General features: G+C 84.1%; 1 protein-coding gene across 1 annotated transcript in view; it reads left to right on the top strand.

The window, feature by feature from the left end:
- The window catches only part of ATP2B2 (ATPase plasma membrane Ca2+ transporting 2), a 325,928-nt gene that overhangs the window by 269,050 nt on the left and 41,226 nt on the right, over positions 1–15,652 (top strand). The window contains exon 16 of the mRNA XM_048487339.1: positions 83–170. Coding sequence (XP_048343296.1) covers positions 83–170 — 88 coding nt within the window. The remainder of the gene's footprint in view (positions 1–82; positions 171–15,652) is intronic.

Raw genomic sequence — 15,652 nt, 5'->3', positions numbered from 1 at the left:
ATTTCTTCTAAAAGCAACTGATATATATAGACAGCAGTTTCTGAAAGGCTGACAAATGTATCATCATCATTATTATTTTCAGATTGAGCAGGAACGAATTGACAAGATCTGGCCAAAACTTCGTGTCCTTGCTCGTTCGTCTCCCACTGATAAACACACTTTGGTAAAAGGTAAACTTCACATTATCCATACCCATTTAATTCTGTTGATATAATGTGTCTTCTTCTAGGGTCATTTAACTTGTTACGGATTCATATCATCTGTAAACTGGCTGGTCCCTGTGTGGCTTTTGGAACTTGGTACTCTCAGACAAAGAGAGGGTTTCTAAATACTTTGGAGACTTTCAACGCCATCCAAAGGGGGTGTGTGAAACCACTGCTGGGAGTGATACAGGGCTGCACTGTTCTGTTGAATTTGCCCTTCCTGTGGTGTTTGCCCCAGTGGAGGGGCAGATCCACCAGTGGGTGTCCACCATGGCCCTCTATGGAGGTGGAATCGTATATGTTGTATTGAACAAGACGCCAGCATCCCTGTGCCCCCACCGCAGCAGGGATGTGGCTGGGAGAGGAGCCAGTGCTAATCAGCTTCCACCTGGCCATTGATCCCTATTTCGCCAGTGGCCAGAGCTATTGATTTATGCCACCTTTTTGGTGGTATAAGTCTATCAAGCCCAATGAGTTTTTTCCAGTGGTGGGGAAGCATTTTTTTTGTTTTTGGCTTCCCTATGCTTCTAGAAAGTCCCCTTGGGAACAGCGAGACAGCATAGCTATGGCCCCAAATCTGAGTTCTTGGCCCTTTGGATGGGGCTGCTTCTGCAGAAAAAAATGAACCTGTTCAATCTCTGTTAGAATCCTAGACAGCTTTGAAATGGTGTGGGGTGCTTAATACAATCCCAATCAATTAAAACCCATGTCACAATAAATCTTTTTGATGTCATGAGACTTTTTTATTTTATTTATTTATTTATTTATTAGATTTTTATGCCGCCCTATCCCTGAGTTCACTGTGTAAAGTATATATATGTTGATCTAGAAATTAACAGTTATATAATACAGCAATTCATAACATTTTTCCATATTAGCAGTCACAGATACAATGTTTATCCTTCTTGCTTCTCTATGAAACCAATATATTGTAAAATACTATGTTCCTAAGAGGCCAACTTGTTATTATTTTACCATTGGAAATCTTGTTTAAGTGTTTATGCAGTTAAAGCATCTTTCAGACTGGACTACACAGTCCTACAGTCAGCTCTGGAAAATTCATTTTGTGGAGTTAAACATTTTGATGACTTCTAAACCAAAATAACTAAATCTTCTGGAGCTGCTCGTTCAAAGAATATACATTATGATGAAAATCTTTGTAGAGAAGACAGTCAATAGAGTTGGTAAATAGTAACAGTGGAATTTAAAGAAGATGGATTGTCTGTTTCTGGGCAGTGTACAATTGTGACAAAAATAATGCAGCCTTGAATATCTTATGTAACTACAGCTACAGTTGCAATAAGGACACAGCACAGGGAACTGAAATGCCAGTGTACTGGAAGTAGAACTTTTTATTGCTTTGGAGCCTTTCTAGCTTTTGTATTCCATGCACCCTTGAAAGTTACTCAAAATTATTTGAAATGTTAAATTCTTTTGACAGAATGTACTGTTTGTAGGACCAATTTGGTTCTTGTCTTCAAGGCATAAAATTGCTTTAGGGATAAAGCGCACGTACAATCACAAAACAAACCTTTTGATATTTATATGTCTTTATTGAATTATTTTACATGATATTTTAAATGCCGCTTAATGTGGAAATGTTTCATGTGATTATATTTGCTGCCTTATGGACCCTGTTTGCTTCGAGGAGAGACATTCTCAAATTTCATATTCTATTTATTAGTATAAGGACATTTATGATTTACTATGAATTATTTTCATATTTTATTTCTGTTTAAGGGTTGGAGTAGTTCTGTACAATTAGCTTTACCATGTTGAATTAATTATGTATTGGTAACGGCACCTCATCTCCAGATGCTGAAGTTAGCTTAAAGTAGTGTTCCAAATTTGATTCTGGATTTACAGATGTATAGCCTATGTGAGCACTATTTGAATACAGTTAATTAAAATAAACATTTTGTTTCCTTCATATGTAAATGTTGATATATATTTAGTCTTGGACTTTTTGTTATCTTAAGATTATCCAAGTATTTTGAATGATGAATCTATCAATACAGTACAACCTCAGGTTGCAGCAGCTTTATTTTTGTGTTTATGATGGTACCGTATGTTTTTCATATTACCAAGGGTTGGAGGTTGGAGACTACATTTTGCTCTGACCCCTTCATAAGCTCTTGTTCTCACAAACAGTAGATATTCTGATAAACACAGATTTCTCAACTACAGTATTTTGGATTGCAGGTGAGAAGCTTCATAACAGAATGATCTCCAATGCAAATAAATAAAATCAATTTAGTTCTCAGGTGCTCTTCCAGTATTCTGGCAGTCTGATTAGGTTGTGATAATTTTCTTGCCTTTCTGTATGAAGCCATTGTGTAAGCACGGTTTAATATCTGAAGTTAAAAATTAATGTACTTTCAAGTACATTATATAAAGCAGTGGTGCGACCGCAGTTGGAGTACTGTGTCCAGTTGGGGGGGGGGGGGGGGGGGGGGGGTTGGGGGGGGGGGGGGTTTTGGGGGGGGGGGGGGTTTTGGGGGGGGGGGGGGGGGGGGGGGGGGGTGGGGGGGGGGGGGGTGTGTTGGGGGGGGGGGGTTGGTGGGGGGGGGGGGGGGGGGGGGGGGGGGGGGGGGGGGGGGGGGGGGGGTGGGGGGGGGCGGGGGGGGGTGGGCGCGGGGGGGTGGGGGGGGGGGGGGGTGGGGGGGGGGGTTGGTGGGGGGGGGGGGGGGTTTGGGGGGGGGGGGGGGGGGGGGGGGGGGGGGGGTGGGGGGGGGGGGGGGTGGGGGGGGGGGGGGGTGGGGGGGGGGGGGGGTGGGGGGGGGGGGGGGTGGGGGGGGGGGGGGGTGGGGGGGGGGGGGGGTGGGGGGGGGGGGGGGTGGGGGGGGGGGGGGGTGGGGGGGGGGGGGGGTGGGGGGGGGGGGGGGTGGGGGGGGGGGGGGGTGGGGGGGGGGGGGGGTGGGGGGGGGGGGGGGTGGGGGGGGGGGGGGGTGGGGGGGGGGGGGGGTGGGGGGGGGGGGGGGTGGGGGGGGGGGGGGGTGGGGGGGGGGGGGGGTGGGGGGGGGGGGGGGTGGGGGGGGGGGGGGGTGGGGGGGGGGGGGGGTGGGGGGGGGGGGGGGTGGGGGGGGGGGGGGGTGGGGGGGGGGGGGGGTGGGGGGGGGGGGGGGTGGGGGGGGGGGGGGGTGGGGGGGGGGGGGGGTGGGGGGGGGGGGGGGTGGGGGGGGGGGGGGGTGGGGGGGGGGGGGGGTGGGGGGGGGGGGGGGTGGGGGGGGGGGGGGGTGGGGGGGGGGGGGGGTGGGGGGGGGGGGGGGTGGGGGGGGGGGGGGGTGGGGGGGGGGGGGGGTGGGGGGGGGGGGGGGTGGGGGGGGGGGGGGGTGGGGGGGGGGGGGGGTGGGGGGGGGGGGGGGTGGGGGGGGGGGGGGGTGGGGGGGGGGGGGGGTGGGGGGGGGGGGGGGTGGGGGGGGGGGGGGGTGGGGGGGGGGGGGGGTGGGGGGGGGGGGGGGTGGGGGGGGGGGGGGGTGGGGGGGGGGGGGGGTGGGGGGGGGGGGGGGTGGGGGGGGGGGGGGGTGGGGGGGGGGGGGGGTGGGGGGGGGGGGGGGTGGGGGGGGGGGGGGGTGGGGGGGGGGGGGGGTGGGGGGGGGGGGGGGTGGGGGGGGGGGGGGGTGGGGGGGGGGGGGGGTGGGGGGGGGGGGGGGTGGGGGGGGGGGGGGGTGGGGGGGGGGGGGGGTGGGGGGGGGGGGGGGTGGGGGGGGGGGGGGGTGGGGGGGGGGGGGGGTGGGGGGGGGGGGGGGTGGGGGGGGGGGGGGGTGGGGGGGGGGGGGGGTGGGGGGGGGGGGGGGTGGGGGGGGGGGGGGGTGGGGGGGGGGGGGGGTGGGGGGGGGGGGGGGTGGGGGGGGGGGGGGGTGGGGGGGGGGGGGGGTGGGGGGGGGGGGGGGTGGGGGGGGGGGGGGGTGGGGGGGGGGGGGGGTGGGGGGGGGGGGGGGTGGGGGGGGGGGGGGGTGGGGGGGGGGGGGGGTGGGGGGGGGGGGGGGTGGGGGGGGGGGGGGGTGGGGGGGGGGGGGGGTGGGGGGGGGGGGGGGTGGGGGGGGGGGGGGGTGGGGGGGGGGGGGGGTGGGGGGGGGGGGGGGTGGGGGGGGGGGGGGGTGGGGGGGGGGGGGGGTGGGGGGGGGGGGGGGTGGGGGGGGGGGGGGGTGGGGGGGGGGGGGGGTGGGGGGGGGGGGGGGTGGGGGGGGGGGGGGGTGGGGGGGGGGGGGGGTGGGGGGGGGGGGGGGTGGGGGGGGGGGGGGGTGGGGGGGGGGGGGGGTGGGGGGGGGGGGGGGTGGGGGGGGGGGGGGGTGGGGGGGGGGGGGGGTGGGGGGGGGGGGGGGTGGGGGGGGGGGGGGGTGGGGGGGGGGGGGGGTGGGGGGGGGGGGGGGTGGGGGGGGGGGGGGGTGGGGGGGGGGGGGGGTGGGGGGGGGGGGGGGTGGGGGGGGGGGGGGGTGGGGGGGGGGGGGGGTGGGGGGGGGGGGGGGTGGGGGGGGGGGGGGGTGGGGGGGGGGGGGGGTGGGGGGGGGGGGGGGTGGGGGGGGGGGGGGGTGGGGGGGGGGGGGGGTGGGGGGGGGGGGGGGTGGGGGGGGGGGGGGGTGGGGGGGGGGGGGGGTGGGGGGGGGGGGGGGTGGGGGGGGGGGGGGGTGGGGGGGGGGGGGGGTGGGGGGGGGGGGGGGTGGGGGGGGGGGGGGGTGGGGGGGGGGGGGGGTGGGGGGGGGGGGGGGTGGGGGGGGGGGGGGGTGGGGGGGGGGGGGGGTGGGGGGGGGGGGGGGTGGGGGGGGGGGGGGGTGGGGGGGGGGGGGGGTGGGGGGGGGGGGGGGTGGGGGGGGGGGGGGGTGGGGGGGGGGGGGGGTGGGGGGGGGGGGGGGTGGGGGGGGGGGGGGGTGGGGGGGGGGGGGGGTGGGGGGGGGGGGGGGTGGGGGGGGGGGGGGGTGGGGGGGGGGGGGGGTGGGGGGGGGGGGGGGTGGGGGGGGGGGGGGGTGGGGGGGGGGGGGGGTGGGGGGGGGGGGGGGTGGGGGGGGGGGGGGGTGGGGGGGGGGGGGGGTGGGGGGGGGGGGGGGTGGGGGGGGGGGGGGGTGGGGGGGGGGGGGGGTGGGGGGGGGGGGGGGTGGGGGGGGGGGGGGGTGGGGGGGGGGGGGGGTGGGGGGGGGGGGGGGTGGGGGGGGGGGGGGGTGGGGGGGGGGGGGGGTGGGGGGGGGGGGGGGTGGGGGGGGGGGGGGGTGGGGGGGGGGGGGGGTGGGGGGGGGGGGGGGTGGGGGGGGGGGGGGGTGGGGGGGGGGGGGGGTGGGGGGGGGGGGGGGTGGGGGGGGGGGGGGGTGGGGGGGGGGGGGGGTGGGGGGGGGGGGGGGTGGGGGGGGGGGGGGGTGGGGGGGGGGGGGGGTGGGGGGGGGGGGGGGTGGGGGGGGGGGGGGGTGGGGGGGGGGGGGGGTGGGGGGGGGGGGGGGTGGGGGGGGGGGGGGGTGGGGGGGGGGGGGGGTGGGGGGGGGGGGGGGTGGGGGGGGGGGGGGGTGGGGGGGGGGGGGGGTGGGGGGGGGGGGGGGTGGGGGGGGGGGGGGGTGGGGGGGGGGGGGGGTGGGGGGGGGGGGGGGTGGGGGGGGGGGGGGGTGGGGGGGGGGGGGGGTGGGGGGGGGGGGGGGTGGGGGGGGGGGGGGGTGGGGGGGGGGGGGGGTGGGGGGGGGGGGGGGTGGGGGGGGGGGGGGGTGGGGGGGGGGGGGGGTGGGGGGGGGGGGGGGTGGGGGGGGGGGGGGGTGGGGGGGGGGGGGGGTGGGGGGGGGGGGGGGTGGGGGGGGGGGGGGGTGGGGGGGGGGGGGGGTGGGGGGGGGGGGGGGTGGGGGGGGGGGGGGGTGGGGGGGGGGGGGGGTGGGGGGGGGGGGGGGTGGGGGGGGGGGGGGGTGGGGGGGGGGGGGGGTGGGGGGGGGGGGGGGTGGGGGGGGGGGGGGGTGGGGGGGGGGGGGGGTGGGGGGGGGGGGGGGTGGGGGGGGGGGGGGGTGGGGGGGGGGGGGGGTGGGGGGGGGGGGGGGTGGGGGGGGGGGGGGGTGGGGGGGGGGGGGGGTGGGGGGGGGGGGGGGTGGGGGGGGGGGGGGGTGGGGGGGGGGGGGGGTGGGGGGGGGGGGGGGTGGGGGGGGGGGGGGGTGGGGGGGGGGGGGGGTGGGGGGGGGGGGGGGTGGGGGGGGGGGGGGGTGGGGGGGGGGGGGGGTGGGGGGGGGGGGGGGTGGGGGGGGGGGGGGGTGGGGGGGGGGGGGGGTGGGGGGGGGGGGGGGTGGGGGGGGGGGGGGGTGGGGGGGGGGGGGGGTGGGGGGGGGGGGGGGTGGGGGGGGGGGGGGGTGGGGGGGGGGGGGGGTGGGGGGGGGGGGGGGTGGGGGGGGGGGGGGGTGGGGGGGGGGGGGGGTGGGGGGGGGGGGGGGTGGGGGGGGGGGGGGGTGGGGGGGGGGGGGGGTGGGGGGGGGGGGGGGTGGGGGGGGGGGGGGGTGGGGGGGGGGGGGGGTGGGGGGGGGGGGGGGTGGGGGGGGGGGGGGGTGGGGGGGGGGGGGGGTGGGGGGGGGGGGGGGTGGGGGGGGGGGGGGGTGGGGGGGGGGGGGGGTGGGGGGGGGGGGGGGTGGGGGGGGGGGGGGGTGGGGGGGGGGGGGGGTGGGGGGGGGGGGGGGTGGGGGGGGGGGGGGGTGGGGGGGGGGGGGGGTGGGGGGGGGGGGGGGTGGGGGGGGGGGGGGGTGGGGGGGGGGGGGGGTGGGGGGGGGGGGGGGTGGGGGGGGGGGGGGGTGGGGGGGGGGGGGGGTGGGGGGGGGGGGGGGTGGGGGGGGGGGGGGGTGGGGGGGGGGGGGGGTGGGGGGGGGGGGGGGTGGGGGGGGGGGGGGGTGGGGGGGGGGGGGGGTGGGGGGGGGGGGGGGTGGGGGGGGGGGGGGGTGGGGGGGGGGGGGGGTGGGGGGGGGGGGGGGTGGGGGGGGGGGGGGGTGGGGGGGGGGGGGGGTGGGGGGGGGGGGGGGTGGGGGGGGGGGGGGGTGGGGGGGGGGGGGGGTGGGGGGGGGGGGGGGTGGGGGGGGGGGGGGGTGGGGGGGGGGGGGGGTGGGGGGGGGGGGGGGTGGGGGGGGGGGGGGGTGGGGGGGGGGGGGGGTGGGGGGGGGGGGGGGTGGGGGGGGGGGGGGGTGGGGGGGGGGGGGGGTGGGGGGGGGGGGGGGTGGGGGGGGGGGGGGGTGGGGGGGGGGGGGGGTGGGGGGGGGGGGGGGTGGGGGGGGGGGGGGGTGGGGGGGGGGGGGGGTGGGGGGGGGGGGGGGTGGGGGGGGGGGGGGGTGGGGGGGGGGGGGGGTGGGGGGGGGGGGGGGTGGGGGGGGGGGGGGGTGGGGGGGGGGGGGGGTGGGGGGGGGGGGGGGTGGGGGGGGGGGGGGGTGGGGGGGGGGGGGGGTGGGGGGGGGGGGGGGTGGGGGGGGGGGGGGGTGGGGGGGGGGGGGGGTGGGGGGGGGGGGGGGTGGGGGGGGGGGGGGGTGGGGGGGGGGGGGGGTGGGGGGGGGGGGGGGTGGGGGGGGGGGGGGGTGGGGGGGGGGGGGGGTGGGGGGGGGGGGGGGTGGGGGGGGGGGGGGGTGGGGGGGGGGGGGGGTGGGGGGGGGGGGGGGTGGGGGGGGGGGGGGGTGGGGGGGGGGGGGGGTGGGGGGGGGGGGGGGTGGGGGGGGGGGGGGGTGGGGGGGGGGGGGGGTGGGGGGGGGGGGGGGTGGGGGGGGGGGGGGGTGGGGGGGGGGGGGGGTGGGGGGGGGGGGGGGTGGGGGGGGGGGGGGGTGGGGGGGGGGGGGGGTGGGGGGGGGGGGGGGTGGGGGGGGGGGGGGGTGGGGGGGGGGGGGGGTGGGGGGGGGGGGGGGTGGGGGGGGGGGGGGGTGGGGGGGGGGGGGGGTGGGGGGGGGGGGGGGTGGGGGGGGGGGGGGGTGGGGGGGGGGGGGGGTGGGGGGGGGGGGGGGTGGGGGGGGGGGGGGGTGGGGGGGGGGGGGGGTGGGGGGGGGGGGGGGTGGGGGGGGGGGGGGGTGGGGGGGGGGGGGGGTGGGGGGGGGGGGGGGTGGGGGGGGGGGGGGGTGGGGGGGGGGGGGGGTGGGGGGGGGGGGGGGTGGGGGGGGGGGGGGGTGGGGGGGGGGGGGGGTGGGGGGGGGGGGGGGTGGGGGGGGGGGGGGGTGGGGGGGGGGGGGGGTGGGGGGGGGGGGGGGTGGGGGGGGGGGGGGGTGGGGGGGGGGGGGGGTGGGGGGGGGGGGGGGTGGGGGGGGGGGGGGGTGGGGGGGGGGGGGGGTGGGGGGGGGGGGGGGTGGGGGGGGGGGGGGGTGGGGGGGGGGGGGGGTGGGGGGGGGGGGGGGTGGGGGGGGGGGGGGGTGGGGGGGGGGGGGGGTGGGGGGGGGGGGGGGTGGGGGGGGGGGGGGGTGGGGGGGGGGGGGGGTGGGGGGGGGGGGGGGTGGGGGGGGGGGGGGGTGGGGGGGGGGGGGGGTGGGGGGGGGGGGGGGTGGGGGGGGGGGGGGGTGGGGGGGGGGGGGGGTGGGGGGGGGGGGGGGTGGGGGGGGGGGGGGGTGGGGGGGGGGGGGGGTGGGGGGGGGGGGGGGTGGGGGGGGGGGGGGGTGGGGGGGGGGGGGGGTGGGGGGGGGGGGGGGTGGGGGGGGGGGGGGGTGGGGGGGGGGGGGGGTGGGGGGGGGGGGGGGTGGGGGGGGGGGGGGGTGGGGGGGGGGGGGGGTGGGGGGGGGGGGGGGTGGGGGGGGGGGGGGGTGGGGGGGGGGGGGGGTGGGGGGGGGGGGGGGTGGGGGGGGGGGGGGGTGGGGGGGGGGGGGGGTGGGGGGGGGGGGGGGTGGGGGGGGGGGGGGGTGGGGGGGGGGGGGGGTGGGGGGGGGGGGGGGTGGGGGGGGGGGGGGGTGGGGGGGGGGGGGGGTGGGGGGGGGGGGGGGTGGGGGGGGGGGGGGGTGGGGGGGGGGGGGGGTGGGGGGGGGGGGGGGTGGGGGGGGGGGGGGGTGGGGGGGGGGGGGGGTGGGGGGGGGGGGGGGTGGGGGGGGGGGGGGGTGGGGGGGGGGGGGGGTGGGGGGGGGGGGGGGTGGGGGGGGGGGGGGGTGGGGGGGGGGGGGGGTGGGGGGGGGGGGGGGTGGGGGGGGGGGGGGGTGGGGGGGGGGGGGGGTGGGGGGGGGGGGGGGTGGGGGGGGGGGGGGGTGGGGGGGGGGGGGGGTGGGGGGGGGGGGGGGTGGGGGGGGGGGGGGGTGGGGGGGGGGGGGGGTGGGGGGGGGGGGGGGTGGGGGGGGGGGGGGGTGGGGGGGGGGGGGGGTGGGGGGGGGGGGGGGTGGGGGGGGGGGGGGGTGGGGGGGGGGGGGGGTGGGGGGGGGGGGGGGTGGGGGGGGGGGGGGGTGGGGGGGGGGGGGGGTGGGGGGGGGGGGGGGTGGGGGGGGGGGGGGGTGGGGGGGGGGGGGGGTGGGGGGGGGGGGGGGTGGGGGGGGGGGGGGGTGGGGGGGGGGGGGGGTGGGGGGGGGGGGGGGTGGGGGGGGGGGGGGGTGGGGGGGGGGGGGGGTGGGGGGGGGGGGGGGTGGGGGGGGGGGGGGGTGGGGGGGGGGGGGGGTGGGGGGGGGGGGGGGTGGGGGGGGGGGGGGGTGGGGGGGGGGGGGGGTGGGGGGGGGGGGGGGTGGGGGGGGGGGGGGGTGGGGGGGGGGGGGGGTGGGGGGGGGGGGGGGTGGGGGGGGGGGGGGGTGGGGGGGGGGGGGGGTGGGGGGGGGGGGGGGTGGGGGGGGGGGGGGGTGGGGGGGGGGGGGGGTGGGGGGGGGGGGGGGTGGGGGGGGGGGGGGGTGGGGGGGGGGGGGGGTGGGGGGGGGGGGGGGTGGGGGGGGGGGGGGGTGGGGGGGGGGGGGGGTGGGGGGGGGGGGGGGTGGGGGGGGGGGGGGGTGGGGGGGGGGGGGGGTGGGGGGGGGGGGGGGTGGGGGGGGGGGGGGGTGGGGGGGGGGGGGGGTGGGGGGGGGGGGGGGTGGGGGGGGGGGGGGGTGGGGGGGGGGGGGGGTGGGGGGGGGGGGGGGTGGGGGGGGGGGGGGGTGGGGGGGGGGGGGGGTGGGGGGGGGGGGGGGTGGGGGGGGGGGGGGGTGGGGGGGGGGGGGGGTGGGGGGGGGGGGGGGTGGGGGGGGGGGGGGGTGGGGGGGGGGGGGGGTGGGGGGGGGGGGGGGTGGGGGGGGGGGGGGGTGGGGGGGGGGGGGGGTGGGGGGGGGGGGGGGTGGGGGGGGGGGGGGGTGGGGGGGGGGGGGGGTGGGGGGGGGGGGGGGTGGGGGGGGGGGGGGGTGGGGGGGGGGGGGGGTGGGGGGGGGGGGGGGTGGGGGGGGGGGGGGGTGGGGGGGGGGGGGGGTGGGGGGGGGGGGGGGTGGGGGGGGGGGGGGGTGGGGGGGGGGGGGGGTGGGGGGGGGGGGGGGTGGGGGGGGGGGGGGGTGGGGGGGGGGGGGGGTGGGGGGGGGGGGGGGTGGGGGGGGGGGGGGGTGGGGGGGGGGGGGGGTGGGGGGGGGGGGGGGTGGGGGGGGGGGGGGGTGGGGGGGGGGGGGGGTGGGGGGGGGGGGGGGTGGGGGGGGGGGGGGGTGGGGGGGGGGGGGGGTGGGGGGGGGGGGGGGTGGGGGGGGGGGGGGGTGGGGGGGGGGGGGGGTGGGGGGGGGGGGGGGTGGGGGGGGGGGGGGGTGGGGGGGGGGGGGGGTGGGGGGGGGGGGGGGTGGGGGGGGGGGGGGGTGGGGGGGGGGGGGGGTGGGGGGGGGGGGGGGTGGGGGGGGGGGGGGGTGGGGGGGGGGGGGGGTGGGGGGGGGGGGGGGTGGGGGGGGGGGGGGGTGGGGGGGGGGGGGGGTGGGGGGGGGGGGGGGTGGGGGGGGGGGGGGGTGGGGGGGGGGGGGGGTGGGGGGGGGGGGGGGTGGGGGGGGGGGGGGGTGGGGGGGGGGGGGGGTGGGGGGGGGGGGGGGTGGGGGGGGGGGGGGGTGGGGGGGGGGGGGGGTGGGGGGGGGGGGGGGTGGGGGGGGGGGGGGGTGGGGGGGGGGGGGGGTGGGGGGGGGGGGGGGTGGGGGGGGGGGGGGGTGGGGGGGGGGGGGGGTGGGGGGGGGGGGGGGTGGGGGGGGGGGGGGGTGGGGGGGGGGGGGGGTGGGGGGGGGGGGGGGTGGGGGGGGGGGGGGGTGGGGGGGGGGGGGGGTGGGGGGGGGGGGGGGTGGGGGGGGGGGGGGGTGGGGGGGGGGGGGGGTGGGGGGGGGGGGGGGTGGGGGGGGGGGGGGGTGGGGGGGGGGGGGGGTGGGGGGGGGGGGGGGTGGGGGGGGGGGGGGGTGGGGGGGGGGGGGGGTGGGGGGGGGGGGGGGTGGGGGGGGGGGGGGGTGGGGGGGGGGGGGGGTGGGGGGGGGGGGGGGTGGGGGGGGGGGGGGGTGGGGGGGGGGGGGGGTGGGGGGGGGGGGGGGTGGGGGGGGGGGGGGGTGGGGGGGGGGGGGGGTGGGGGGGGGGGGGGGTGGGGGGGGGGGGGGGTGGGGGGGGGGGGGGGTGGGGGGGGGGGGGGGTGGGGGGGGGGGGGGGTGGGGGGGGGGGGGGGTGGGGGGGGGGGGGGGTGGGGGGGGGGGGGGGTGGGGGGGGGGGGGGGTGGGGGGGGGGGGGGGTGGGGGGGGGGGGGGGTGGGGGGGGGGGGGGGTGGGGGGGGGGGGGGGTGGGGGGGGGGGGGGGTGGGGGGGGGGGGGGGTGGGGGGGGGGGGGGGTGGGGGGGGGGGGGGGTGGGGGGGGGGGGGGGTGGGGGGGGGGGGGGGTGGGGGGGGGGGGGGGTGGGGGGGGGGGGGGGTGGGGGGGGGGGGGGGTGGGGGGGGGGGGGGGTGGGGGGGGGGGGGGGTGGGGGGGGGGGGGGGTGGGGGGGGGGGGGGGTGGGGGGGGGGGGGGGTGGGGGGGGGGGGGGGTGGGGGGGGGGGGGGGTGGGGGGGGGGGGGGGTGGGGGGGGGGGGGGGTGGGGGGGGGGGGGGGTGGGGGGGGGGGGGGGTGGGGGGGGGGGGGGGTGGGGGGGGGGGGGGGTGGGGGGGGGGGGGGGTGGGGGGGGGGGGGGGTGGGGGGGGGGGGGGGTGGGGGGGGGGGGGGGTGGGGGGGGGGGGGGGTGGGGGGGGGGGGGGGTGGGGGGGGGGGGGGGTGGGGGGGGGGGGGGGTGGGGGGGGGGGGGGGTGGGGGGGGGGGGGGGTGGGGGGGGGGGGGGGTGGGGGGGGGGGGGGGTGGGGGGGGGGGGGGGTGGGGGGGGGGGGGGGTGGGGGGGGGGGGGGGTGGGGGGGGGGGGGGGTGGGGGGGGGGGGGGGTGGGGGGGGGGGGGGGTGGGGGGGGGGGGGGGTGGGGGGGGGGGGGGGTGGGGGGGGGGGGGGGTGGGGGGGGGGGGGGGTGGGGGGGGGGGGGGGTGGGGGGGGGGGGGGGTGGGGGGGGGGGGGGGTGGGGGGGGGGGGGGGTGGGGGGGGGGGGGGGTGGGGGGGGGGGGGGGTGGGGGGGGGGGGGGGTGGGGGGGGGGGGGGGTGGGGGGGGGGGGGGGTGGGGGGGGGGGGGGGTGGGGGGGGGGGGGGGTGGGGGGGGGGGGGGGTGGGGGGGGGGGGGGGTGGGGGGGGGGGGGGGTGGGGGGGGGGGGGGGTGGGGGGGGGGGGGGGTGGGGGGGGGGGGGGGTGGGGGGGGGGGGGGGTGGGGGGGGGGGGGGGTGGGGGGGGGGGGGGGTGGGGGGGGGGGGGGGTGGGGGGGGGGGGGGGTGGGGGGGGGGGGGGGTGGGGGGGGGGGGGGGTGGGGGGGGGGGGGGGTGGGGGGGGGGGGGGGTGGGGGGGGGGGGGGGTGGGGGGGGGGGGGGGTGGGGGGGGGGGGGGGTGGGGGGGGGGGGGGGTGGGGGGGGGGGGGGGTGGGGGGGGGGGGGGGTGGGGGGGGGGGGGGGTGGGGGGGGGGGGGGGTGGGGGGGGGGGGGGGTGGGGGGGGGGGGGGGTGGGGGGGGGGGGGGGTGGGGGGGGGGGGGGGTGGGGGGGGGGGGGGGTGGGGGGGGGGGGGGGTGGGGGGGGGGGGGGGTGGGGGGGGGGGGGGGTGGGGGGGGGGGGGGGTGGGGGGGGGGGGGGGTGGGGGGGGGGGGGGGTGGGGGGGGGGGGGGGTGGGGGGGGGGGGGGGTGGGGGGGGGGGGGGGTGGGGGGGGGGGGGGGTGGGGGGGGGGGGGGGTGGGGGGGGGGGGGGGTGGGGGGGGGGGGGGGTGGGGGGGGGGGGGGGTGGGGGGGGGGGGGGGTGGGGGGGGGGGGGGGTGGGGGGGGGGGGGGGTGGGGGGGGGGGGGGGTGGGGGGGGGGGGGGGTGGGGGGGGGGGGGGGTGGGGGGGGGGGGGGGTGGGGGGGGGGGGGGGTGGGGGGGGGGGGGGGTGGGGGGGGGGGGGGGTGGGGGGGGGGGGGGGTGGGGGGGGGGGGGGGTGGGGGGGGGGGGGGGTGGGGGGGGGGGGGGGTGGGGGGGGGGGGGGGTGGGGGGGGGGGGGGGTGGGGGGGGGGGGGGGTGGGGGGGGGGGGGGGTGGGGGGGGGGGGGGGTGGGGGGGGGGGGGGGTGGGGGGGGGGGGGGGTGGGGGGGGGGGGGGGTGGGGGGGGGGGGGGGTGGGGGGGGGGGGGGGTGGGGGGGGGGGGGGGTGGGGGGGGGGGGGGGTGGGGGGGGGGGGGGGTGGGGGGGGGGGGGGGTGGGGGGGGGGGGGGGTGGGGGGGGGGGGGGGTGGGGGGGGGGGGGGGTGGGGGGGGGGGGGGGTGGGGGGGGGGGGGGGTGGGGGGGGGGGGGGGTGGGGGGGGGGGGGGGTGGGGGGGGGGGGGGGTGGGGGGGGGGGGGGGTGGGGGGGGGGGGGGGTGGGGGGGGGGGGGGGTGGGGGGGGGGGGGGGTGGGGGGGGGGGGGGGTGGGGGGGGGGGGGGGTGGGGGGGGGGGGGGGTGGGGGGGGGGGGGGGTGGGGGGGGGGGGGGGTGGGGGGGGGGGGGGGTGGGGGGGGGGGGGGGTGGGGGGGGGGGGGGGTGGGGGGGGGGGGGGGTGGGGGGGGGGGGGGGTGGGGGGGGGGGGGGGTGGGGGGGGGGGGGGGTGGGGGGGGGGGGGGGTGGGGGGGGGGGGGGGTGGGGGGGGGGGGGGGTGGGGGGGGGGGGGGGTGGGGGGGGGGGGGGGTGGGGGGGGGGGGGGGTGGGGGGGGGGGGGGGTGGGGGGGGGGGGGGGTGGGGGGGGGGGGGGGTGGGGGGGGGGGGGGGTGGGGGGGGGGGGGGGTGGGGGGGGGGGGGGGTGGGGGGGGGGGGGGGTGGGGGGGGGGGGGGGTGGGGGGGGGGGGGGGTGGGGGGGGGGGGGGGTGGGGGGGGGGGGGGGTGGGGGGGGGGGGGGGTGGGGGGGGGGGGGGGTGGGGGGGGGGGGGGGTGGGGGGGGGGGGGGGTGGGGGGGGGGGGGGGTGGGGGGGGGGGGGGGTGGGGGGGGGGGGGGGTGGGGGGGGGGGGGGGTGGGGGGGGGGGGGGGTGGGGGGGGGGGGGGGTGGGGGGGGGGGGGGGTGGGGGGGGGGGGGGGTGGGGGGGGGGGGGGGTGGGGGGGGGGGGGGGTGGGGGGGGGGGGGGGTGGGGGGGGGGGGGGGTGGGGGGGGGGGGGGGTGGGGGGGGGGGGGGGTGGGGGGGGGGGGGGGTGGGGGGGGGGGGGGGTGGGGGGGGGGGGGGGTGGGGGGGGGGGGGGGTGGGGGGGGGGGGGGGTGGGGGGGGGGGGGGGTGGGGGGGGGGGGGGGTGGGGGGGGGGGGGGGTGGGGGGGGGGGGGGGTGGGGGGGGGGGGGGGTGGGGGGGGGGGGGGGTGGGGGGGGGGGGGGGTGGGGGGGGGGGGGGGTGGGGGGGGGGGGGGGTGGGGGGGGGGGGGGGTGGGGGGGGGGGGGGGTGGGGGGGGGGGGGGGTGGGGGGGGGGGGGGGTGGGGGGGGGGGGGGGTGGGGGGGGGGGGGGGTGGGGGGGGGGGGGGGTGGGGGGGGGGGGGGGTGGGGGGGGGGGGGGGTGGGGGGGGGGGGGGGTGGGGGGGGGGGGGGGTGGGGGGGGGGGGGGGTGGGGGGGGGGGGGGGTGGGGGGGGGGGGGGGTGGGGGGGGGGGGGGGTGGGGGGGGGGGGGGGTGGGGGGGGGGGGGGGTGGGGGGGGGGGGGGGTGGGGGGGGGGGGGGGTGGGGGGGGGGGGGGGTGGGGGGGGGGGGGGGTGGGGGGGGGGGGGGGTGGGGGGGGGGGGGGGTGGGGGGGGGGGGGGGTGGGGGGGGGGGGGGGTGGGGGGGGGGGGGGGTGGGGGGGGGGGGGGGTGGGGGGGGGGGGGGGTGGGGGGGGGGGGGGGTGGGGGGGGGGGGGGGTGGGGGGGGGGGGGGGTGGGGGGGGGGGGGGGTGGGGGGGGGGGGGGGTGGGGGGGGGGGGGGGTGGGGGGGGGGGGGGGTGGGGGGGGGGGGGGGTGGGGGGGGGGGGGGGTGGGGGGGGGGGGGGGTGGGGGGGGGGGGGGGTGGGGGGGGGGGGGGGTGGGGGGGGGGGGGGGTGGG

The sequence above is a fragment of the Sphaerodactylus townsendi genome, linkage group LG03, assembly GCF_021028975.2.
Source record: "Sphaerodactylus townsendi isolate TG3544 linkage group LG03, MPM_Stown_v2.3, whole genome shotgun sequence".
NCBI lineage: Eukaryota > Metazoa > Chordata > Lepidosauria > Squamata > Sphaerodactylidae > Sphaerodactylus > Sphaerodactylus townsendi.
Note: the sequence above shows the minus strand (reverse complement) of the source record. Positions and strands in the feature narration are given on the sequence as shown.